At 36.9% G+C, this 24,544-nt stretch overlaps 1 protein-coding gene across 5 annotated transcripts; it reads right to left on the bottom strand.

The window, feature by feature from the left end:
* Nucleotides 1–1,840: 1,840 nt before the first annotated feature.
* rfng (RFNG O-fucosylpeptide 3-beta-N-acetylglucosaminyltransferase) lies at nucleotides 1,841–23,336 on the bottom strand. Of its 5 annotated transcripts, none has more exons than XM_084433436.1 (10): nucleotides 22,869–23,336; nucleotides 18,763–19,274; nucleotides 14,167–14,215; nucleotides 12,967–13,069; nucleotides 11,919–12,072; nucleotides 9,859–9,944; nucleotides 9,306–9,471; nucleotides 7,328–7,413; nucleotides 4,914–5,384; nucleotides 1,841–2,421 (listed from the first exon to the last, which is right to left on the bottom strand). In XM_084433436.1, the coding sequence occupies exons 2-9, from the start codon at nucleotides 19,186–19,188 to the stop codon at nucleotides 5,318–5,320; spliced, it is 1,137 nt and encodes a 378-aa protein (XP_084289562.1). In that variant the 5' UTR covers nucleotides 19,189–19,274; nucleotides 22,869–23,336; the 3' UTR covers nucleotides 1,841–2,421; nucleotides 4,914–5,317. The 5 variants fall into 5 exon arrangements, with proteins under 5 accessions (XP_084289562.1, XP_084289563.1, XP_084289565.1 ...); XM_084433437.1 differs by having other exon boundaries at nucleotides 1,841–2,414; nucleotides 5,247–5,384; nucleotides 22,869–23,292; XM_084433439.1 differs by having other exon boundaries at nucleotides 1,841–2,357; nucleotides 5,247–5,384; nucleotides 22,869–23,292.
* Between the last annotated feature and the right edge of the window lie 1,208 nt (nucleotides 23,337–24,544).

Genomic DNA, 24,544 nt, shown 5'->3' with positions numbered 1-24,544 from the left:
TCTTCTTCGTTTCTAATCCCATGTAATTTATTTAAGACTTTGAATACACAACAGAAATGTAAATATCTGTAAACTTGCATATTATATGGTCTGTACTTTTTCTTTCTGTTGAAATGGAAAGCATGAACCCTGTGGTTTTTCATTCAAATAATTATTTTATTCTATAATGGATAGTCCTAAAATGGTTCAGGTCATACTTAGATGGGAGAGGTTATTATGTGAGTATAGGAGACCATAAGTCTGAGTGGACATCCATGCGGAGTCCCTCAAGGCTCAATTCTTGCGCCACTCCTGTTCAACCTGTATATGCTCCCAATGAGCCAAATAATGAGAAAGAACCAAATTGCTTACCACAGCTATGCAGACGACACACAGATCTACTTAGCCCTATCGCCCAACGATTATAGCCCCATTGACTCCCTGTGCCAATGCATTGATGAAGTCAACAGTTGGATGTGTCAAAACTTTCTTCAGTTAAACAAAGACAAAACTGAAGTCATTGCGTTTGGAAACAAAGATGAAGTTCTCAAGGTGAACGCATACCTTCACTCTAGGGGTCAAACAACTAAACATCAAGTCAGGAATCTTGGTGTGACACTAGAGTCAGAGCTTAGTTTCAGTAGTCATGTCAAAGCAATAACTAAATCAGCATACTATCATCTGAAAAATATAGCAAGAATTAAATGCTTTGTTTCCAGACAAGACTTAGAGAAACTTGTGCATGCTTTCATCACCAGCAGGGTGGATTATTGTAATGGACTCCTCACTGGCCTTCCCAAAAAGACCATAAGACAGTTGCAGCTCATACAGAACGCTGCCGCCAGGATTCTGAGCAGAACCAGAAAATATGAACATATCACACCAGTCCTCAGGTCTTTACACTGGCTCCCAGTTAAATTTAGGATTGATTTTAAAGTATTATTATTGGTATATAAATCATTCAATGGCCTAGGACCTCAATATATTGCAGATATGCTCACTGAATATAAACCCAACAGATCACTCAGATCATTAGGATCATATCAGCTAGAAATACCAAGGGTTCACTCTAAGCATGGCGAGTCCGCTTTTAGCTATTATGCTGGAACCAGCTTCCAGAAGAGATCAGATGTGCTCCTACTGTACACATTCAAATCCAGACTCAAAAAACATCTGTTTAACTATGCATTTACTGAATGAGCACTGTGCCAATGTTCATCCGACTGTTTGTACTATTTTATTTTTTATTTTTCTAAACTGTTTTAATTATTCTTATTTCTTTTTATTATTTTCATTTCTTCTATGTAAAGCACTTTGAATTGCCATTGTGTATGAAATGTGCTATATAAATAAACTTGCCTTGCCTATAATATAAGTATAGTGACTTCCAAATAACTCATGATGGCAAAATAACAGGCCGAATCACAAAAACACTGAACAGCTCCTATATGAGGATCATTCAATAGCTAAAATGTCAAGATTTTAGAGCAAACGAGTTTCAGAGAGTATTTCAGAATTCAGAGTCATTTTACATGATATCTTTTATTATTTATTGTGAATAAGCAACATATAGAACATTTTATCAGTTCATACATTCCCTGATAATCAAATACCATGAGCTTTTCACTGAATAATCTGCAGGAACTCTGTAGTTGGTCATTTATATGCAACATTTTAATAAATTGATTTAGAAAATATGCGAGTTAATCAACACTTACACCCAGTGGTCTCAAGAGAATTTAATAATCCATGGAGTAATAAATCAACTACTTTCCACGCAGGACATCTGAAGTATTACATCTGGGTTGTATTGCAGTAACAGGCATCATGTTCAGACGAATCATGCATACACTGGCACAAGCATAATAAATACATTTATTAAAATGAAAAACACACTTTACAACACTATCAGTCATCAGATAAAAAAAACAAAAAAAAACATTCAACTGCAATAGCATTTGGTAGTGTCAATGGAGAGCACGTTTACAAAATGTTTGTCACTGTTAAGGAAAGAGAAAGAAAGCGTAGTGTAGTTTTGGCATGTTTACGCAAACCACTGGCCTGCAGTGAGGAACGTGTTTGTGCAAATAACATTCGAACAGCACAGAAAACACATTTTAACAGTCATGTTTCTAATCATCACACACTGGTGTTTCAATGGAAATAATTCAAAAAGTTGTTTTCTACTAAATAAACCACTCTATTCAAATATGAATGGCGAGCAATGGATAAGATAGCAAGATTTGCAACAATTGCTTTTGGTCTGTATATTTTCAGTGGAGTTCAATTGCTCGACTCCATCCAAGAGTTTCTGCACGTCCAGAGACATACTGAGTGCCTTCTGTCATCCACAAATCACAAACAGAGAAGAACATAAGCTGAAAAGCATTGGCAAAAGATGAGCTGGTGGTTGCATAAATCTGCAAAACAAAAAACTATAAACTGCATTAAAGGCAGGGTAGGTAGGACTTTATAAAAATAAAAGATCCAAATTTGTTAAAACTTTCTATATATATCAATACATAATTAAAATGTAAGTACTCTGAAAAAAAGAGTATAAAAATCAAGTGACTCTAGACCGTTTAATCTGTATTAAACACAGCTCATTATTTCGATTCGGGACGAATCAAAGGATTGGCTTAGGCGACTGTCACTCTCTCGCAACCATGGCAACCACCCTTTTGCCACGGGATCTGCCCACTTGCGCGCGCACGTTTGATTTGAGGAATTTGAGAGGCACGGAACCTAGGAATAGCAAAACAATGGCAGAGAAAGAGCAATCAAAATTCACATTACCGGCATATGCAGTTAGCGAAGGCAAACAAGGCAAAAAAAGAAGACAGTACAAGAAAAGGTAATGAACAAAAAGTCTTTGGATAAACAAAGAAATAAAACGCGTGTCAATATCGGCTAGCTTTCCAGCGACCACCCCGTCCTCAGCCTCTACTTCCTCGGACCCTAGTTGCACGCCACGGCCTCTTGCACGACCTCCTGCTTCGCCCTAAAATTATTTTTATTTTACAAAAGGACATTTTACAAACCTACGTTTTGCGCATGTGCTCCTGCACGCACTTTTCCAGTCACAACACAGCAATCAGAGGAGGACGCGCTGAAAACTGAAATGCTGTTCTCTTCCTTCATAACTCGTACTGAGAAGGTTTGAGTTGCAGAGGAGTTTGTGACAGTTTCACCTGTTCAACCACATCAAAGTTTCGTAATTAGTAAGTCTGTGCTTTTTCTCTTTTTGTTCTTATGTGCTGAAGGGCTGCGGTGCCTTGGTGAAACGGTGTTTGTACGTGAAGAGCTCTTTTCCAAAACGCCATAAACCTAAAAAGCTGCCTCAAAGAACCAGCAAAAGTAATGATTATGAATGTGTAAAATATTGCAATAAGACATTTTAATTGTTTATTAACTTCTGTGTCGGCTGCAAAGATGAAGTTGACGATATATTGACTCGCGATCTTCGCAGTAGGCTAGTGAACGCATGCACCGGAGAAATGCACATTTATTAGGCTACATAGTTTTATTTTGTTTTGGATGGTTTTGTTTAGAACCAGATTTCTGTAAATATATTTCACATTTTTTAGGCCTGTGAGGCGAGGCTACGTTTCGGTTCACGATGATATAATCTCCAGTTCAAGCACCTTATGTTGTGATTGATAGCCTATATTTACTTTATGTATTTAATCCAGGAATGAAAATATTAATGAATTAATGAAAAAAATTTTTTTAAATTAAGATACAATTAATACAAAACGAAATTCGTTTTAAAGAAAGGCTTTGTGCTTTCTGTTTTGAGGTCTCTGTTAAAGTTTGAAAGTCTTAGTGCAGCTTTCAGAGCGCTCGCGTCCATAATGGAGAACTGTCAAGTAATATTGTTTTTTCCTCATAAATGCAAACACGAAAAATAAAAGACAAAAACTTTTTTAAAAAGACAAACCATAAATTTAAAAAAAAAAAAAAAAAGATGGATTTATAGCGTTTTGGGGGGAAAAATGAATGGATTTATACCGTTTTGAAAATGTTTTTTTTTTTTTTACTTTGAATTGATCATCAACAATATTGTTGTTTGATTTAATAATCACTGTTGCAAGAAGTGCCTAGTTAAGTTTTTTTTTTTTTTTTTTTTTTTGTAAGTGGAAAAAGTAGGGGCTGCCACAGATTATGTTTAGTTAGCTCCTTTATTGTTTTTTCTATAGCCTACAATAATATAGGTCAAATGCAGCAAGTCAAAAGACCAACTGGACCTTCTTTGCCAGTTTGCTCACATTTCTTTGAAGGATGGCAAAAATATCGCCTGAATATCGATATCTAGATATTGGAAAAAAATATCGAGATATTCATTTTTGTCAATATCTCCCACATCCCTACATGCAGAACACCATATATGTTATGAATCTTACACGAAATTCATCTTCATCACAATGTAACTGATGGTAATGGAAAAAAGTGTTTCAATGCAACCTGTTTTTAGCTTATATAACTAGCTCGTTAGCAAATCAAAAAATATATATTTTAAATTGACCAATATCAATATGCTAGCTTGATAGTGAGTACTAAAATACATTTTATTTGTTTATATTCATAAGCAATTAGCGTTAGATTTTTTTATTACATGTGATTCTGACATGATGTCACTACATGCACTGTGCTCCTTCCTCTCTGCTTGTCTCAGGTAAATAATGCGTCTTCAGCTCAGCGGTTGGAGTCGCGCGTTCATGTGTTTTGGGGGCGTGGCTTTGGAAGGAGCCCAGAAGGGAGGGGGTGGAGTGAATGGAAATAATGAACTGTCTTTAAAACAGTCGTGAGAGGTCTACAGACACTCGATTTTTATACTTTCTTTTTCAGAGTACTTACATTTTAATTATGTATTGATATGTACATAAAGTTTAAACAAATTTGAAAAAGAAGTTTTTTAGACCATTCCTACCTACCCTGCCTTTAATACTGTATTTCTCATCCATGAGATCATCTTGCACACACATTTATAGGATTGTGCAGGACATATTTATGGCCCTTAGGAAAAAGACAACTCTATAAAGATGTCAAAACCACAAAAAATGTCTCTTGAATCATTTCAACGAAAAATCCCCCAGTAAATCTAACGGATAGCACAATCCTTTCAAAACGCTCTTACGACTGGGACTCAGTATGTAAATCAGTGGGCAAAAACACTATTTCAGGACAACAATAAATTACAGCCACCCTGTTTCTACATATAAACATATAAAGTACCAAACAAACACGTGTTGACTAGCTTCACATACCACCAACCAGCTGAGTAATTCGGAGTATTATTTTGGCATGAGGAGTTGTGTCTGCGCTCGCATCCCAGCGGTCAGTGACGAGTCTTGCGTGGACACCACTCAGTGTCTGGGTAGAGCAGGCAGTGGATGCTTTTAAACCTGAAGAGATAATGAAATCAAAATGATTTTTTATAGAATATTGTAGTGTTTATAATGTTAAAGGGGGTGGATTGGAATCCACTGCTGCTTCAATGTATATGTAATGAGTGATTATAATCAAGGTATTAAATCAATATGTTTCCATCTAAATATCAAATGAGTTGAATGACTTCTCTGGAGATTTTACTTTGTTATAGAAGTTACCAGTGTGATTACGGAGATGTTCTTTTCATGTATTCTTTAATGTCTGTATTTGATATCTGAATGCAGTAACAGTGCTTGCTCATTTAACCCGGCTTCCAGAAATGAAATATGGACTTGTTTTATGTTTGAGAAGGTCTTCAGTGTGTTAAAACATATAGCGGTCATTGAAGCAAATCGTTTAAGGGACCATTTCTTTGTTAAAGCCTTACTTTCCAGTTAGACTAAAGTGTACTGTAGCTCTCCTTGAGAGAAAGAACGCATTATCTTGATGTTTTGAGAGGACTCTCCTGTTTATAGTTAGAGCCTGGGCAAATCCAACCTTGGAAAAGCTGTGTGTCAGTGTGTGTGTTAGTCTTCTTGGTTACAGGTTAAGGAACCACTGGCATTACTGGAGATTGCCTGAGTTGTTGTTTCACCCAGCAACCCAAATATGTGACCTGGAAGGTCACGACGTGCCTGTTCGGGGAATTTGGCTGTTAAAAGTATAACATTTAAAGCCACTTAAAAACAACGTTCATCCGAACAATGAACATGATCCGAACTTCCCATCACTATAAGAAGCCATTTCACTCGGATATACGTCACAACAGAGAAGAAAAGACTATCACAACTTCTATTTCATGCCTGAAGACCCATTATGCTTCTTTTTTTTTTTACATATTCATCTTTCTTTAGTGTGTAATGTTGCTGTTTGAGCGTGATAAAGCTCTGAAAAGTCACAAAGTCTCTCCAGCGGGAGTTCTTCTCTATATCAGTGTCAGTGTTTCTGAACTCCTGAAACGCCTCCATTGTAGCCTTGAGTTTCTTCCGGGAACGAACACGTCACAATATTCCTCATTTAAATCATTAATACACAGAATAAAGGGGCGGGGCCTGGTTGAGTTAGTTAGTAGTGTGTTGAACTGGCGGTTATGGTAAAGGGCGGGACATTTCCCAAACACACTCGAAGCGCTCGACCAATCACAACACACTGATCCAGCCGACCAATCAGAGCACAGTGTGCTTTTCAGAAGGAGGGGCTTCATAGAAACAGGAACTAAACAGGGGTGTGTTTAGTTCCCAAAAGCATCGTTAGCCAACCATGGTTGCAAGTTCCATTGTTATTATCAGCATAGTTCAACGAGTCAGTGTTTGAAACCACAGTTTCCTAGCCAACATTCGCAAACAGCATCGCACAGTTAAAGCATAGTTTCTTGTTTGCATGACGTGGACTTAATAATTCCCTGTCTTGAGCAAAATAGCATTAATTAAATCTAAAACGAATTGATTAAAATAAGTTACTCCACCACCTGCGTGACATCATTAACCAACGTGGTTAATTTGCCATTCAGTAACAACAAATTTGCAACAGTACGGGTTTCGGGAAACAGTCGTGACTGGCTAGTTGATTTCTTCAACGATGCATCGAAGTCGTAACTATGATAGTTAAGCTGTGAGTTATGTCATTGTACTTGAAACCCACCCTAGAGTGTTACTGACAGACTGTGAAGAGATGCTGCAACGTCAAATATGTGAAAAATAATGTGTTTTTTTAACTATCAAGCATGTAAACCTATTCTAGTAGAGCCCAAAAACGAAATCAAGACTAAATGAGCAGAAAAGGGCCTCTTTAATAAAAATCCAGCACTGACACTTTATTTTTAAGAGATGAAACAACCTGTGGTTCAAAACATTATATATTTGGTCTGGACGTATGTGTGTGTGTGTGTGTGTGTGTGTGTGTGTGTGTGTGTGTGTACCGTGAAGGGTCTTCAGCCAATGAGAACACTCCCCCAACACTGACCACATTCCTCCTGTTCTCGAATCCACCATAACTGAGGGTCACCTACGGAGGAAAGCACAGTAACACAAAAACTGTGAGGATCTCAATCATAAGAGGCATCATGGGATTGGAGTAGGCAGGTATTATGTAAGTAGGATATATATTTACACAGATGCGGCAAAGTAGAGGGGTGGAAGTGATCTGGGATCAAAGCCAAGCCCTTAATAAATGCTGGAAGTGTACAATTGTTTTGACAACCAGAGTGCGACAGTACGAACCCTGTAAAACCTGACATACAAAATCATTTAAATGTTTTCAAATGGTGCAATTTATTGAGCCTTTCGACAACAAATCTTACATCAAATTATAAAACGATTTAAAAAAAAGTTTGATTCATAGAGTACTTGAGGAGGAAAAAACGCCTCTTATTTTATTGAGAGAGCCAAACTGAGCAAAATATACAACTTGCTGCAGTTGCTGATATTTATATGGATGAAATTCTGATTGCTTGTAATGTAAATCAATGAGATCTTTATAACGGTATATCTAACATAAAATGCATTTAAATATCAGGTGTCACTCTATATCTGCCAATAATGTCTTTGTAAGATGACATTTAAATGCTTAGTGTGGTAGATCTTTCTCTATTTCGCACCTGACCTAAGTCTATCTGGGTCTCGTCTACAATCGACGTCTCCTATCTCTCGCTTGTTACCCTAACTAGCTTGCTGCGCAGCAATAATAACAGACAGACTTCAACAAATGTCCTTTAAATGCTTTAATCAACGGCTGGGAGATTCCTCAAGCAATTCTCAGAGAATCTCACCGAAAAGAAGAATACATCAGGTTTTATAGGATAAAGACAGACACAACAAAATAAGATCAGCTATAAGACTAACATGTCACCTTCTATCAATATGATTGGTTCAATTGGTAAATCAAGCCCCTTTTTACCCTCTGTTACTGGCATTAGCAAAAATAACCCTTGTAAAGGGTTAAGCGTTCAGTTGATTACTCAATATATCATGACGTAATACAGACTTTTGCATTTGTCATGATCAGCACTCAAGTGTTTTCCATAACACAAATAGACAAAGAACAGAACGTCTTAGTACATTGTGTTTCAGAGTGTTAGAATGTTAGGCCCAAAAGGGCAAGTAAGCTTTTTTAAAAGATAGAGTTTTAAAAGATAGTTTACTATCTTATCTATTAAAAATCCATCACATTAGTTTCATGATCAAAGCTCTGTAGTTTGCAATGCAATGCAATGATGATTGAGAGATGAACAAATAAACCTTCCTCAAAAGCCTGATGATCATATTTGATACATTTCAACATGATTTTTCTTATTATACACTTACAATAATTTCTTATAACATTCTTTTGAATATTGTCTTTGAACTATTGTCAGAGTCACTCTGTATATTTCTATGGCATCGCTGTCCAGGAGTAATTCACTTTTGAAGTGGATTTACTTCATGTAAAGTTAATGTAAAGTTATCATGAGGACTGTAAGCAGATGTCTTAACAAATGTCAGTCGACCGGGAAGATTTTAAAACGAGCCGTTCATTCATAAATACGCAAGATCGCTGTGAAAATACAGACCGGAAGTCAAAAGACAACGAGCGCAGCGCTGAAAAGGGGCGGAGCTACATAAGGTCTATACGTTTACTTTATAAAAATCAGTAAAGACCTAAAGGTGGATGCATTTACAATTTAACTAAAAGGCCTTTTAGTTACTAAATAAGTATGAACTATCACTCAGACGACAGAAGGCATGTAGTAGATTGTGTGCAAAAGGTTTTGATCATATTGATTATTTAGAGGCCTTTGAAATCTGCATATCAAAAATGAAACTGTTGAAAACAAACTTGCAGTCTCTCTATTAAACGTTATGCTGAACATTTGTAAAATCCCCCACTCTTTTAGCCCACGGTCCTCCCAGCGATCTGACCTGTGTGAGTATGTTGTCTGTAGGGAGTCTCTGGAGATTCTCCAGGTGTGAGTGGAACAGGCCTGTGTGTGTCAGAGGAACTTCCAGCAACGCCTCGATGATGTAGCCTACTGTGCAGTCGTCTGGGAGACGGATCTTCTCTGCGGTTGTGATGAAGTTCCCAAGACTGTGAGAGACAAAGAAATTTAATTCAGTGTAAAAAATAACATGTTTACATGTACACCAAAACGCTTGCAACATCTGAGACAGCTTATCGATTAGCATGTAAACCTGTGTTAGAGGCCTATAAAAGATTTTTTACACGTATCATTTCAAAGTTATGGTGTCTTGAATATATAATTATATGGTGTTGACATCAAAACTGTTGTATAGTAAGTCGTGTGCTCGCTGAATAAGGCTGACAAGAATGCCGAAAGGTGTGTTTACATGCAAAGTGGATCTGGCATAAATGCACGCATGTCAATTATGTTTTGTTTAATTCATGGCAAGAAAAAACTTGTGTAACAGCATGATCAGTGTAAGATCACTGAGCAAAGGGTAAGTGTGTGTGTACCTCGCCCATGGACTCATTTTGAGCGCTAAGCCTCGGCTGATGCAGAATCCAGCTCCTCCGGTGGCGAACCAGAACTTCACCGACACCTGCAGAACACACACACACACACACACACACACACACACGATTAATACACTTCCAAGTCAGAAGTTTGGGGTGTTTGGGGATGTCTTTTTTCCCCCAAAGAAATGTATACTTTTATTCAGCAAGGATGCATTAAATTGATCAAAAGTGACCATTTCTAATGTTACAAAAGATTGAACTTTAACCCTTGTGTGGTGTAACCATTTTTGTTATTTAGCCAGTGTTCGTGGGTCTGGTGGACCCGCTGCATTTTTGGGTTTCTAATTCAACATAATCAAACAATTTATGTTAAAATACTCAACAGACGTTTACTTCATCCCAATTACAAGCAATATAAACAACATATATGGTAAATATTTCCTCTTTAGCTTTGTTAGATCACATTTAAGAATTGCAACCTTGTGCAGGAACAGCAGGGGTAGAAACAAAACTCACTTTTGGACTCACACTCTCTCACACTTACACACAATCTCTCTCTCACATGCACGCATACACTCACGCACGCGCACACACACACACGCGCACACACACACACGCGCACACACACACACACACACACACACACAATAACAGCAAGCCCTGACAGGAGGACAGAGTAAAGGTAAACAGGACCTAAAATGTCCACACTTTTATTAGCCCCGGGTCCAGTGGACCCGAACATCCTTTGTGTAATATAAATGTGTAGGGGGGTGTACAGTGTGTGGTCATTGAAAATGTGTTCTGATATATGTTCTTCACAGAAAATGAGCCAAGGCCAATGAGTCTGAGGTTGAAAAAATAATTAATCGTATCATTTTTCTTTTGATAAAAAATGAAAACAAGGGTTAAAATAAATGCTGTTCTTTTGAAGTTTCTATTTAAAGAAAAAATCCTGAAAAAAAAATTCCACAAAACCTGAAGCAGCAAAACTGACAAATCAACATATTTAGAATGATTTCTGACGGATCATGTGACACTGAAGACTGGAGTAATGATGCTGAAAATCCAGCTTTGAATAAATTATATTGTAAAATATATTCAAATAGAAAACAGGTATTGTACATTGTAATAATATTTCACAATATTACTGTTTTCACTGGATTTATGATCAAATAAATGCAGCCTTGGTGAGCAGAAGAGATTTCTTTCAAAAATATTTAAAAATCTTAGCGATGCCAAACTTTTGAAAGGTACTGTATATATTAATCATGATCAAAATATCACAAAGGCAAAAAAAAAAAAAAAACTAATAAGAATAATAATGAACCTTTTATCACAGACTGAGGAAAATTACTTTTTTTTTAATAGTATAGCTCAGTCGAAATGTACCCAAGATCATATTTTACTACAAGAATTACATTTTAGTATACAATAGTGGTTTCTTCAAATTAAACTGGACTTTTATTTTGACGTTTTGTCATGAAGATCTTTTAGTATCAGTTTCAGAGTGTATTTGATGTTAGTTTTTCTATAATTAGACGGTAAAAAGCTTGTGAAGTAACTCTCAGAAGCAGCTCTAGAGATGAACTTCATGTCTTCATATATTCTGAAAACATTTGTGAGCATCATCACGCCTGTTCGAGGTTTGTGTAGTAGACGAAACTACGGCACGCAGAACATTATTAACGGCTGTTGTCGCATTTATTTCTGCCGTGTGGTAGGCTGTTAGATTAATCCATGTCCTTTATATTCACAATCTCCTCATCGTCCACAAGCACGGCGATGGCGCGACCGAACCCCACAGCAGCGCACATTGTTAAATGATTGGCTGTTTACTTGTCACACATAGCACTTTATCAAGGCATATGATAGGCTGTTTATGATCAGGGACGGTGCACGCTTGTTCATTTAACCAAACTTGTTATGTGGCTGAATGTCAATTTACATTTTAATGCATTTAGGGAAACTATCGTGAGATGTTTCGAACACAAAGGTATATCGTCGATAAATACCGATGTCGTTATCACCCAGGCCTACTCTTTCCAGTCAAAGCTCACCGATCCGTCGCTCTTGACCCTCTCGGCGGCCTCTATGGGGTGGTCCAGACTGGGCCGGCCCAGATACACATCTTGTGTGTGAGAGTAGGACGACAGCAGCTCCAGCAAACTGGGCAGGATCACATAGTTATCATCATCCACGTGACAGAACCACCTGCAGAACACACACGGGGAGGACAGAAACACACATGAAAACACTGCCTCTTCATGCTGAGATCTTTAGAAGGCTGTTAATACACTAATGTTAAAAGAAGTCTCGTCTGCTCACAGAGGCTGCATTTATTTGATACAGTAAAAACAGTAATATTGTGAAATACTATTATGAATTAAAATAATACTATATGAATATATTTTAAAATGTCATTTATTCCTGTGATCAAAGCTGAATTTTCAGCATCATTACTCCAGTCTTCAGTGTCACATGATCCTTCAGAAATCACTCTATGATGATGATTTGATCAATAAATATTTCTGTGTAATATCTTTGGGGAAACCCTGATATATTTTTCAGGATTCTTTGACGAATAGAAAGTTCGAAGGAACAGCAAAACATTTTTTTTGTAACATTTTAAATGTATTTCCTGTCACTTTTGATAATTTGAATGCTAAATAAAGTATTATTCTTTTTTAATCGTACTTAATTTACACACAACTTTTCACTGGTAATGTTTCACTGTTTCCACAAAAAAATATATATAAAGCAGCACGACTGTTTTCAACATTCTATTAATCAGAAATATTTCTTGATCATCAAATCATCATATTAGAATGATTTCTGAGGGATCATGTGACACTGAAGACTGGAGTAATGATGCTGAAAATTCAGCTTTGATCACAGGAATAAACTACAGTTTATCATATATTCACATAGAAGAGTTATTTTACTTTGTAATAATATTTCACAATATTACTGTTTTGACTGTATTTATAATATTAATATTAATCAAAAACACTTTAATCTTAATGAATGAAACATCTGCTGATAATGCTGGTGATGACGACTGTATGCTGTGATTTCATGAATTGGGAGATGTAAGATGAACTCAACTTTTTCTGTGACTCGATGAACTTGTCATACTCCACAGACATCTTGCAGCACAGGGCTTGACGCGTGTGCGCAGCAGAGCAGTTGGTGTTGATGATGTTGAGCCCTTGAGGAGACAGTGACAGACCACTTATGCTTTTATGACTTAAATGACCCATAACATAATTTCACATGACATACTCCATGTTCTGATGAAATGAAGCATGAATATGAGGTTCTTCTAACTAGGCATGGGTCAGGATGGTTGCCTAGTCGAGTAGTGAGATTTTATTATGGTATCTAGATTTATTTCTCTTAAAGGGGTGGTATAATGCCCCTTTTTACAATATGTAAAATAAGTGAGTGTGTATGTGAAGTTTTAGCTCAAAATACCCCACGGATCATTTTTTACAGCATGTCAAAGTTGTCCCTTTTGAGGCTCAGAAAAATGTGTCTTTTCCTTTGTGTCCCTTTAAATGCAAATGAGCTGCTGCTCCCGGCACAGGGGGCGGAGCTACAACTGCTCCTTTGTGTTAGTAACTCCGATTACCTCACGCAGACATGCACTAAAATGTCAGACACTGCTCTGCCTTTTATGTTTAAACTGGAGTCGGACAAAGATGGAGAGACTCGAGAAGAAGTGACAACATGTAGAAGCAACAGGACGTTTCTGAATGGTTAGTTGATGAATCTAGGTTGCTGATATGGAGTTAACTATCTTCAAGTCTTTGATTAGCATATTCTGTCATGATAATCTATAAAATCGCTGGTGTGGGAACTGTTGTAAGATGCCTACAGAGTGACATGATATTGCATTTGTGTTGCGTACTGTATTGCATGTGAAAAGACGGATGCGACAGCTTGAGCAGACTCACAAATGTGCTCGACCACAACAACTCTTCCTCTTCTCAACACTGCTTGCGTGTTCCCGGGGGCGGGGTTTATGTAAATTTTAGGGTTAGTGATGTCACTAACCCGGGAGGAATGTGGTGTAGTCTCTACCAGCCATTTGTTGTAGTCCTTAAAAAACGATTTCTTTAAAAGCAAATATCTCCCTTTGCTTTGAACTTTGAGCGTCGTAACTTTGCAGATGTCGTTTATGCTCAAACAGCAACATTACACACTAACTAAAGTTAGAAAAGTGAAATCATAATCAACCACCCCTTTAATATTAAGCTGTAAAATGGGTGATTATTTAATAGGCACAACTGCTCATAACACTACCTGCTTTCTGCCGGAGCTCCTTATCCTCCCCATCAGTGAAGATAAACGTCTGAAACAGAGAAAGTCACCGTGTTCAATCCGCAGGAGCCAGAGATGCAGTGACCAGTACTGTAAAATACTTTTCATCATCTTTACACATTTTAGTCAGGGATTCACAAACTTTTTTTGGTCAGCCAAACCCCTTTGATCTAAATTATTTACCTCAAGTACCCACTGAGAATTTGAAGTTAATATTTCAATAATTTAACAACAATTCACATGTTCATGGTTCTCCGATGTTGGTTAATGGTCACATGACATGCAGGTTTTCTCATGCAGTTGAGATACCATTATAGGTTTTTATTTTTGTATTCACCAATTTCATTTTAATTCTAAAGTTTTTGTGTGTTTTTGTCATTTTTATTAGTTTATTTTTTTCTAAGACTATGTAGTTTTTATTAATTTTTGTTTTTAGTTTTAATTATTTTAGTACATCAAGTTAAAGATGCATTAAGCAAGTCTCTGAGCGGCAAGCGAAACTGCAACCAGAGGTGTGCACGCTCACGGACAAAAGTTTTCTTTTTTTTATCTTACGTGGAGTTTGCGTTGGTGTTTGAAATGAACTATAAGCAGGTCTCTTACAATCCATCTTCTACGGAGAATGCCGGCGAATACACAAACCTGCCAGGCATAGCTATGTGAGCGTGCCGTGAACGCGCATGACGTCACGCCCAGTCTAAAATTCCAGCCCGAATCCCTCTTATTTATTTTACTTTACAGGATTATAGAGACAATCTCAGTGATCAGAGAAGGGCTCATTCAGCCCATCAGGCAATTGTTTAAGCATGTATGGGTTAGAAAACGGGTATTTTTAACATGAAAAGTTGCTTAATGCACCTTTAAACAATGAAAATAAGAATTATTGCTATGACAATTTTCAGAAACAAAATACGCTTTTTATATTTTGTTTTATTTCAGTTAGCCTAACGTTTATTTTATTTCAAGTAACGAAAATGTTCAAACAAATAAGCAAGCAAATGAAATAATTAGTCTTTTTGTGTTTGATTTATCATTTAAAAATTAATTAAACTTGTATTATGTAATTTTACTGTAAAACAGTTGAAATGGTGGTTTCTGGAAGTAAGTTACAGTAAATATTTTATGAATAACTTTGTTTCTTCTTACATTCACTATCAGTAATGTACATTAGGGTGTTTAGTGTCATATTTTATGCCATTTAGTGAATGTGGCGTGCAATTTTACAACCTGTATTATAATGGTTAACAGTTACCAGAACATTTTAAGGCAAAAATTCATTATTGATAGTTGAAGTAGATTGGTATATTAACAATATACACTCACCTAAAGGATTATTATGAACACCATACTAATACTGTGTTTGACCCCCTTTCGCCTTCAGAACTGCCTTAATTCTACGTGGCATTGATTCAACAAGGTGCTGAAAGCATTCTTTAGAAATGTTGGCCCATATTGACAGGATAGCATCTTGCAGTTGATGGAGATTTGTGGGATGCACATCCAGGGCACGAAGCTCCTGTTCCACCACATCCCAAAGATGCTCTATTGGGTTGAGATCTGGTGACTGTGGGGGCCATTTTAGTACAGTGAACTCATTGTCATGTTCAAGAAACCAATTTGAAATGATTCGAGCTTTGTGACATGGTGCATTATCCTGCTGGAAGTAGCCATCAGAGGATGGGTACATGGTGGCCATAAAGGGATGGACATGGTCAGAAACAATGCTCAGGTAGGCCGTGGCATTTAAACGATGCCCAATTGGCACTAAGGGGCCTAAAGTGTGCCAAGAAAACATCCCCCACACCATTACACCACCACCACCAGCCTGCACAGTGGTAACAAGGCATGATGGATCCATGTTCTCATTCTGTTTACGCCAAATTCTGACTCTACCATCTGAATGTCTCAACAGAAATCGAGACTCATCAGACCAGGCAACATTTTTCCAGTCTTCAACTGTCCAATTTTGGTGAGCTCGTGCAAATTGTAGCCTCTTTTTCCTATTTGTAGTGGAGATGAGTGGTACCCGGTGGGGTCTTCTGCTGTTGTAGCCCATCCGCCTCAAGGTTGTGCGTGTTGTGGCTTCACAAATGCTTTGCTGCATACCTCGGTTGTAACGAGTGGTTATTTCAGTCAAAGTTGCTCTTCTATCAGCTTGAATCAGTCGGCCCATTCTCCTCTGACCTCTAGCATCAACAAGGCATTTTCGCCCACAGGACTGCCGCATACTGGTTGTTTTTCCATTTTCACACCATTCTTTGTAAACCCTAGAAATGGTTGTGCGTGAAAATCCCAGTAACTGAGCAGATTGTGAAATACTCAGACCGGCCCGTCTGGCACCAACAACCATGCCACGCTCAAAATTGCTTAAATCACCTTTCTTTCCCATTCTGACATTCAGTTTGGAGTTCAGGAGATTGTCTTGACCAGGACCACACCCCTAAATGCATTGAAGCAACTGCCATGTGATTGGTTGATTATATAATTGCATTAATGAGAAATTGAACAGGTGTTCCTAATAATCCTTTAGGTGAGTGTATGATTTAATGACATATACAGTTAAGTTGTAAAGGCTTTGAAGTCCTCCATACTCCGCTACTGCTGCGGTCACAACACTGGAAATGAAAGGGATTCTTGATATTTTCCAACACTTGGTACATCTTGAGTTGTACTTTGGAAAACTCCTGAACAAAGCCAATGTGAGAATGTCTGAGATTGTTTTTTCCAGGGTTTAAAGCTGTTTAAACAGGATTAAAGTTTACGGTAACACTTTATTTTACATTGTCCTTGTTACATGTACTTACCATAGTATTAACTATAAATTAAGCATAATTAAATGCAACTAACCCTCAACTAAACACTAATCCTACCCTAGCCCTATAGTAAGTAGCCTACATGTAGTTGCTTAATATTACTCAGTGCTTAAATATATAATTACACTGTAATGACACCTTAAAATAAAGTGTAACCAAGTTTTCCAATGAGTACATGACATATCCAACAAAATGAAGTATGTGTCCGCATCTAATTATCATTTGAAGATGCTCCTTGAACTTTTTTCAGAAAGTGTAGCAAAAAGTAGGTTATTCAAGTATGGAACAAGGTTGAGGAGTGGACTTTGCCCCAAAAGTCTGGACAAATTCTGCAAATCTAATAGAGAAAGAATGTTTCTTCTGGCATGAGCTGGCACTTACCAAACACACAATCTCGCTTTATGAGCGAAGCTGAATTCTTGAAATTTCTCCTGGGCATTTTGGCCCTGTTGTGCAATGGCAAAACAATGGTTCTGCGCTGCTTTACAGGTTAAGTCAATCTCGGGGCCCCTTAGGGCCCCACTCAGCGCTCTGGAGAGGCCTCAGGAAGGGGGAGAGTCTGCTGCCCCGGCGCCTTTGGCAGTCAAGTAAATGTGCTTGGATGAAAGCAAACACACACCGTCTTATGTCTGTGTGTCTCGGGTTGCTGAGGAACTTCCTCTTCCAGGGGGCCCGAGGGGCACCAAAACTGAACCCCCCGTTAACCTCAAACACTCTTAAAAGCACCCGGCACACCGCCAGAGAGCGGCTGCCACACTTCCTCCTCACAGGTTTACGCTGACCACTGTGTGTATTAACACCTTTACACATGTCACTGGCCAATTGCAAGACTCTGCAAAATGGCATGCACAGGTCCAGAAGAGCAATGAAGTCCACATGAAATGGAAGTTCAGCCTATTTGTTTTGCATTGTGAACGATTAACCCATGCATTATTTTTTTTGGACCTTGTAATGTATAATCAAAAGGTCAAAAATCGATCTTCCAGTAAAACATCAGGCTTCTGGTGATCATTTAGTTCGAAACATCGACATTCTGCATAATATCTAGGGCGGTGTGACGACACTTCAATCAAATGACTAAATTATATGATGTAATGTAAAATTGTATATAATACTAGAAGACTTGTTTGACCTTTTTAAAAATGCCAAATTATCAGTGAGCTGTCATCAAATAGTTAACTTTATTTTGAAATGTTCAAAGCGATTAATCGCATCTTACATAAACGTCTGTAAATATATATATATATATATATATATACACACACACATATTTATATAAGTATATATTTACAAACGTTTATGTTAGATGCAATTAATCGATTTGACAGCACGACTTACATTTAATTTTCTGTATAAATGCATTTTTTCACTGCATGTTGTTTTAATGCAGATAGTAGATGTGCACATTGAAGAGAGCACAGAAGACTGAAAGACTTTGACTTCGGTCATTGCACAAGCCAATGATGAGCCGTCATCAGACGATTGATGATCTCATGTGCAAATTGATATTTTTCATTATTTATTTTTCGATATTAATTAAAAAAAACAGTGTATTTTTGATTGGGATACAGAATAAATGTTCATATTTACATTTTGATTGCATTTGAAGAGAGAACTTGGGTGAACTACCCTGACGATGTAATGAAAAATTACCAAAACAGATCAAAAGAAAAAATGAATGTGTAACTTGGGAGTTTCACCTTTAATGGATTCCAGAATAATAGTGATTATTTATAAGTAACAGACGAATACAACGCTTCCCTACCTGTTCCTTGGCTTTGGACACCCAGGTCTGAGACAGGAGCTGCAGTCTGGACTTGTGATATTTTCTGGTGGTCTTAACGGCAATAAAAATGTCTCTCAAATCCAATGAGTCTTTGGAACGGGACCCAGGGGAGCTGGCGTGTGCAGCGTCCCCCTCTAACACTGTCTGCGGGTCCCGGGGTCGGCCTCCGGGAGGAAGTGGGTGAATGAAACTACCATCCTTGGCATCATGACTTCCTTGGCCGGGGTTCCCGTAGAGGTCGTGTCTGCGTCCGGCTCTGGTGGGCTTGGCACGGGGTCGCGGTTGGGGCAGATCGGCCTGGCGCTGTGGAGGTTGTAAGGAGGGAATAAGGAGCACTAGGAGGGCACAAAATGCCAGGGAAAGCAGGAAGCAGATTTTGTTGGTGCCGATTTGGGATAAGTGCATTCTTCCTGTCCTCAACGCCAGCTCAACCGCCCGCGCCTGCCTGACTCGCCGCAACAGCACCCATCTTCACTGCATCACTGCGGACCCTGGTGATCAAAACCACATGTAAATACATTTTCATTATCTTAAATTAAATATCTCAATAAATTAAGATAATTAATTTTCTTAAAACTAATAAATCATTCTCTAAACATGAACATTATCAAATAGGGGTGGGAATCACCAGTGGCCCCAAGATATTATCATGATTCCTAAGCCACAAAATGATATTATCACAATTCCTAAGCCACAATATTATCATGATTCCTAATCCACGATACGATATTTTCACGATTCCTAAACCACGATATTATCATGATTCCTAAACCACGATACGATATTCTCACGATTCCTAAACCACGCTATTATCATGATTCCTAAACCATGAAAAGATATTATCACGCTTCCTAATCCACAATAAGATATTATCACGATTCCTAAACCACGATATTATCATGATTCCTAATCCACGATACGATATTCTCACGATTCCTAAACCACGATATTATCATGATTCCTAAACCACGATACGATATTCTCACGATTCCTAAACCACGCTATTATCATGATTCCTAAACCATGAAAAGATATTATCACGCTTCCTAATCCACAATAAGATATTTTCACGATTCCTAAACCACGATATTATCATGATTCCTAATCCACGATACGATATTCTCACGATTCCTAAACCACGCTATTATCATGATTCCTAAACCATGAAAAGATATTATCACGCTTCCTAATCCACAATAAGATATTATCACGATTCCTAAGATACAATATTATCATGATTCCTAAACCACGATACGATATTTTCACGATTCCTAAACCACGATATTATCATGATTCCTAAACCACGATATTATCACGATTCCTAATCCACAATATGATTTTATCACAATTCCTAAATCACAATACGATATTATCATGATTCCTAAGCTATGATACGATATTATCACGATTCCTAATCCACAATATGATTTTATCACAATTCCTAAATCACAATACGATATTATCCCAATTCCGAAGATACAATACGATATTCTCATGATTCCTAATCCACGATACGATATTTTCGCGATTCCTAAACCACGATATTATCATGATTCCTAAACCACGATACGATATTTTCACGATTCCTAAACCACGATATTATCATGATTCCTAAACCACGATATTATCATGATTCCTAATCCACGATACGATATTTTCACGATTCCTAAACCACGATACGATATTTTCACGATTCCTAAACCACGATATTATCATGATTCCTAAGCCACGATATTATCATGATTCCTAAGCCACGATATTATCATGATTCCTAAGCCATGATACGAAATTATCACGATTCCTAAGACACAGTACGATTTTATCATGATTCCTAAACCACGATACGATATTTTCACGATTCCTAAACCACGATATTATCATGATTCCTAAACCACGATATTATCATGATTCCTAAGCCATGATACGAAATTATCACGATTCCTAAGCCACAATACGATATTTTCACGATTCCTAAACCACGATACGATATTTTCACGATTCCTAAACCACGATACGATATTTTCACGATTCCTAAACCACGATATTATCATGATTCCTAAACCACGATATTATCATGATTCCTAAGCCACGATTTTATCATGATTCCTAAGCCTCGATACGATATTATCCCAATTACGAAGATACAATACGATATTATCACGATTCCTAAGCCACGATATGATATTATCATGATTTTTAAGCCACGATATTAAACGTAGCTAATTATGTGCAGAATCATTTTAATGTTTTAGGAAGATACATAAATTTGTACAACTTGGATGCTAGATGGCACTATTGGCTTATTTTAGTAGTTGTGAAATAGTCTAAACAATAACACAAAGAGAATGAGAGAGAAAGAGAGAGATGCAGTAGTGCTGATTTACGGTCTGAAATAAATTTAAAATTGTTATTATTTAACATTAAAAGTGCAGAGCTTACATTAATTTCCACAATATTCGGAATCCCGAGCCAAAATTCAGGCTCTGAAAAGAAGGATACTTGCCATCCGTGTTTCGATCCAATATTCCCACACAAAATACTGTATTACTGAGTTGTTTAAAAACATAAAAGTTATAAAAACTGTTGCTGTATTGATTTTTTACCCCAGGCCTATTATCAAAACAAACAAATCTGCCAGGCTCTTTAAATGTTCAAACACAGTTTCTTTTATTCCCTCCCAAAGCACATTGTGCAATCCAATGAAAGCATATGCATTGAGTTTCATTTTGGCACTGGCAAGCATCTGTCAACCCTAATAACAGCCTAAGCCATCAATGCGAGCCATTTCCTGTCTTCTATTTTCAGAGTTGAACTGATACCTCAAGCAGTCACAGATGTGGAAGCTGAAGGCTGCAGTGCTGGCATTAAATCATATTCATACTCAGTCAAGACCAGTTGAAAACTCTCCTAAATGTGACACAACTGCGTCCTCAATGCCAACAGAAACAATGCTTAAAGTGTTCCTATTATCGTTTTTCCGAATATTCCCTTTCATGCAGTGTGTAATATAGTTGTTTGTGAATGTAAACATTCTGCAAAGTTGTAAAGTCGAAAGTGCATGATAAATAAAGTTATCGACTCTGAATCGCCTATACGAGTCATTTTTTTATTTGAATAAGTCATCAACTGAGAGACAGTCATAACCGAAATGAAAGGAAACCTGGTATAGCCTAAAAATCCTGAAATGGTTTGTGATTATTGGGTTTATTCTGTTTTATATGTTTACATATACAGCTCTTACATTATTAGTCTTACTCATGGTTAAAGTTAAATTATTTATTATTTATGAATCTGAATTTAAATTTAAATTTATAATAGGGGGACTATTAGTAATATTGTGGGTCTTATTCATTCTTAACCATTACCCTAAGTGTTTACTGAACTGACAAATTGTGTAAAACAGCCTGTATCTGTAAAAACATAAAAAAATATATACTTTTGAGGAAACTTTATTAGATGCAAAATTGTTCGTTGTGTTTAATATGACGCCATAATTGAGACAGCTTTAATTAAAAGGAAAAAAGAGAGAAATGAATCATTTTGCCAGAATAAATATTAAAATAGTTTTAAAATTTTACTTTTTGTTTAGATTTTTAAGTTTTAAAGATGTAATATTTAACATATTTGTAATTCATTTCCATTTTTTTTAATCATGGAAATGTGTCTGGGACAAGAGTAAAACAATACCTGTAAATATGATTGCATAAAAAAAGTTTTAATCAGTTTTAATAAATAATCAACAATTAGGACATACAACATGAGGAACAGTGACCGATACTGAATGATTATTACTATCTCCAATATTAAAACTTTTAATGTGTTTTTAACATACACAAACAATAGTGCACTACCATAGTAAGTTACCCTGTCCAACAATCATACTATTACCACGGTATTTAATGTTAGTTTAAAAGTAATTTTAGGCACTAAAGCTTTCATTTAAGCATTTGTCTGTACTGAACTGAAAGTTCACACAAACCGCACAGAGGTCAAACAAAGGCATTAAAGCATTTGTAAACAAAAACGAGTTTTATTTCTTCACCCAGACAGGAATTATTGACTGAATGAAATGAAGTGTCTCTTACCGAGAGCGATCAGATCAGACGCGGTTCACGCGAGCGAGCGCCATCCTCGGGACTTTAAACGACCAGTAAAGACCAGTCAAGATCAGTAAAGACCAGTCAAGAACAGTAAAGATTATGCCACACTAGAGTTATGCGAAAGCGACAGCACTACTGGCGATCTTTGTTCGTCCTCGTCGAGTAAAGTGAGAAAGTCAGCGTGAATCATCCAGATTCAGATCCTCATTGTTCCTGCTTTGACTTCTTCGCTTCGCTTGATGCTTCTCGAATTTATCTGATCATTTATTAACACACAGTTGCTCCCATCGTGCGACCGCAGCTCTCTCCTGCTCAGCTGTGAATCACTGCTGTTGTATGTTGAGTTGTTTAATGACCCTGTGCTTTGCCAAACAGTACTAACAACTACATTGTCCTCTCTGTAGATGTCGCGATGCCAGAGGCTTTGGAAACCATCAGCGCCCTCTGGCGGATGTGACGTGAGCACAACCATGTCGTCACAATGTCCTTGTGCTGATGGAGTCACTTCAGCGGGGATATTTTATATACAATAAAAGAATAGTTAGGTTTCTTTCAAATTATTTATTTAATGTAAATTGCTCATTCTGTGGTCTCCGAGCTAAAGATTTGTCTCATTTACTTTGGTACACAGGCCTACTAACAACAATCTCTGGAAAAACATTTGTTTTCTGATTTCCCAGTTCGTTAGTTAGGCAATATGTTCTGGTTTTACACATTATGAGAGAGAAGTTTATTTTATTTAGATCATATCTTTCTTACACAAGTGTAAGTTTAGAAAGAGTAACCTGTATCTGATTTCTGATTCTTCTAATAATAAAAGTGTAAATCTTATTATTGTCTTGCTCCCTTGCATATAATTCTGTTATTCTGTATGTCTTTATTGTTTTCCAATATTAATAATAAAAAACTTTAACCAGCTGTCTATTGTTTATTTATTTAACAGCTTTCTTACATTATTTATTAGTCTTGCCTTAGGTTAATATTTTTGTTTTAATGTTTGATTATAATTTTATATAAATTATATTACTATTAGTTTTTTTTTTAAACTTATGTCATTAGAATTAGGTGGATTGACTATTAATTATTGTAACTGATGCATTATGACTTTACTGGAATGAACATAAAACGACATTGCTTTTGAAAACAGCCTGCATCTGCATAAAGATGTGCAGATGTGCAGGTATAGCTAAGGTGTATTTTATTGATGGTATCTGCTGTTTTTTATGCTTTTAATCAAGACAGACACTGAAAGATGTGTGCTGAGAGAAAATGAAAAATATCCTGATCATACTATAGCAGAATATAATAAAAAATAACATTAAAAATGCAATAAAATAAAAAATCACTCTATCACTGACCATATTGTAGCAGACTAGAATACATTTTTTTTTTTTTTAATCACTTTATCCTTGATCATACTGTAGCCCCGGAGAATAGAATAAAAAAAAAAAAAATCCCCCAATCAAATATGCCCTGGTGTTAAAAAATATAGTAAATACAATTAAATAAAACAAAAGAAAAGGAATCACTCTATCCCGAATCATACTCTAGCCCCGGTGAATACAAATAAAAAATTAAAATCACTCTGTCCCTGAACACACTGTAGTTCTGGAAAACAAAACAAAACAAGAAAACATTTGGCTAATTAGTCCGTTTACTTC

The sequence above is a fragment of the Rutilus rutilus genome (assembly GCF_951802725.1).
Source record: "Rutilus rutilus genome assembly, chromosome: 16".
NCBI classification, from domain to species: domain Eukaryota; kingdom Metazoa; phylum Chordata; class Actinopteri; order Cypriniformes; family Leuciscidae; genus Rutilus; species Rutilus rutilus.
Note: the sequence above shows the minus strand (reverse complement) of the source record. Positions and strands in the feature narration are given on the sequence as shown.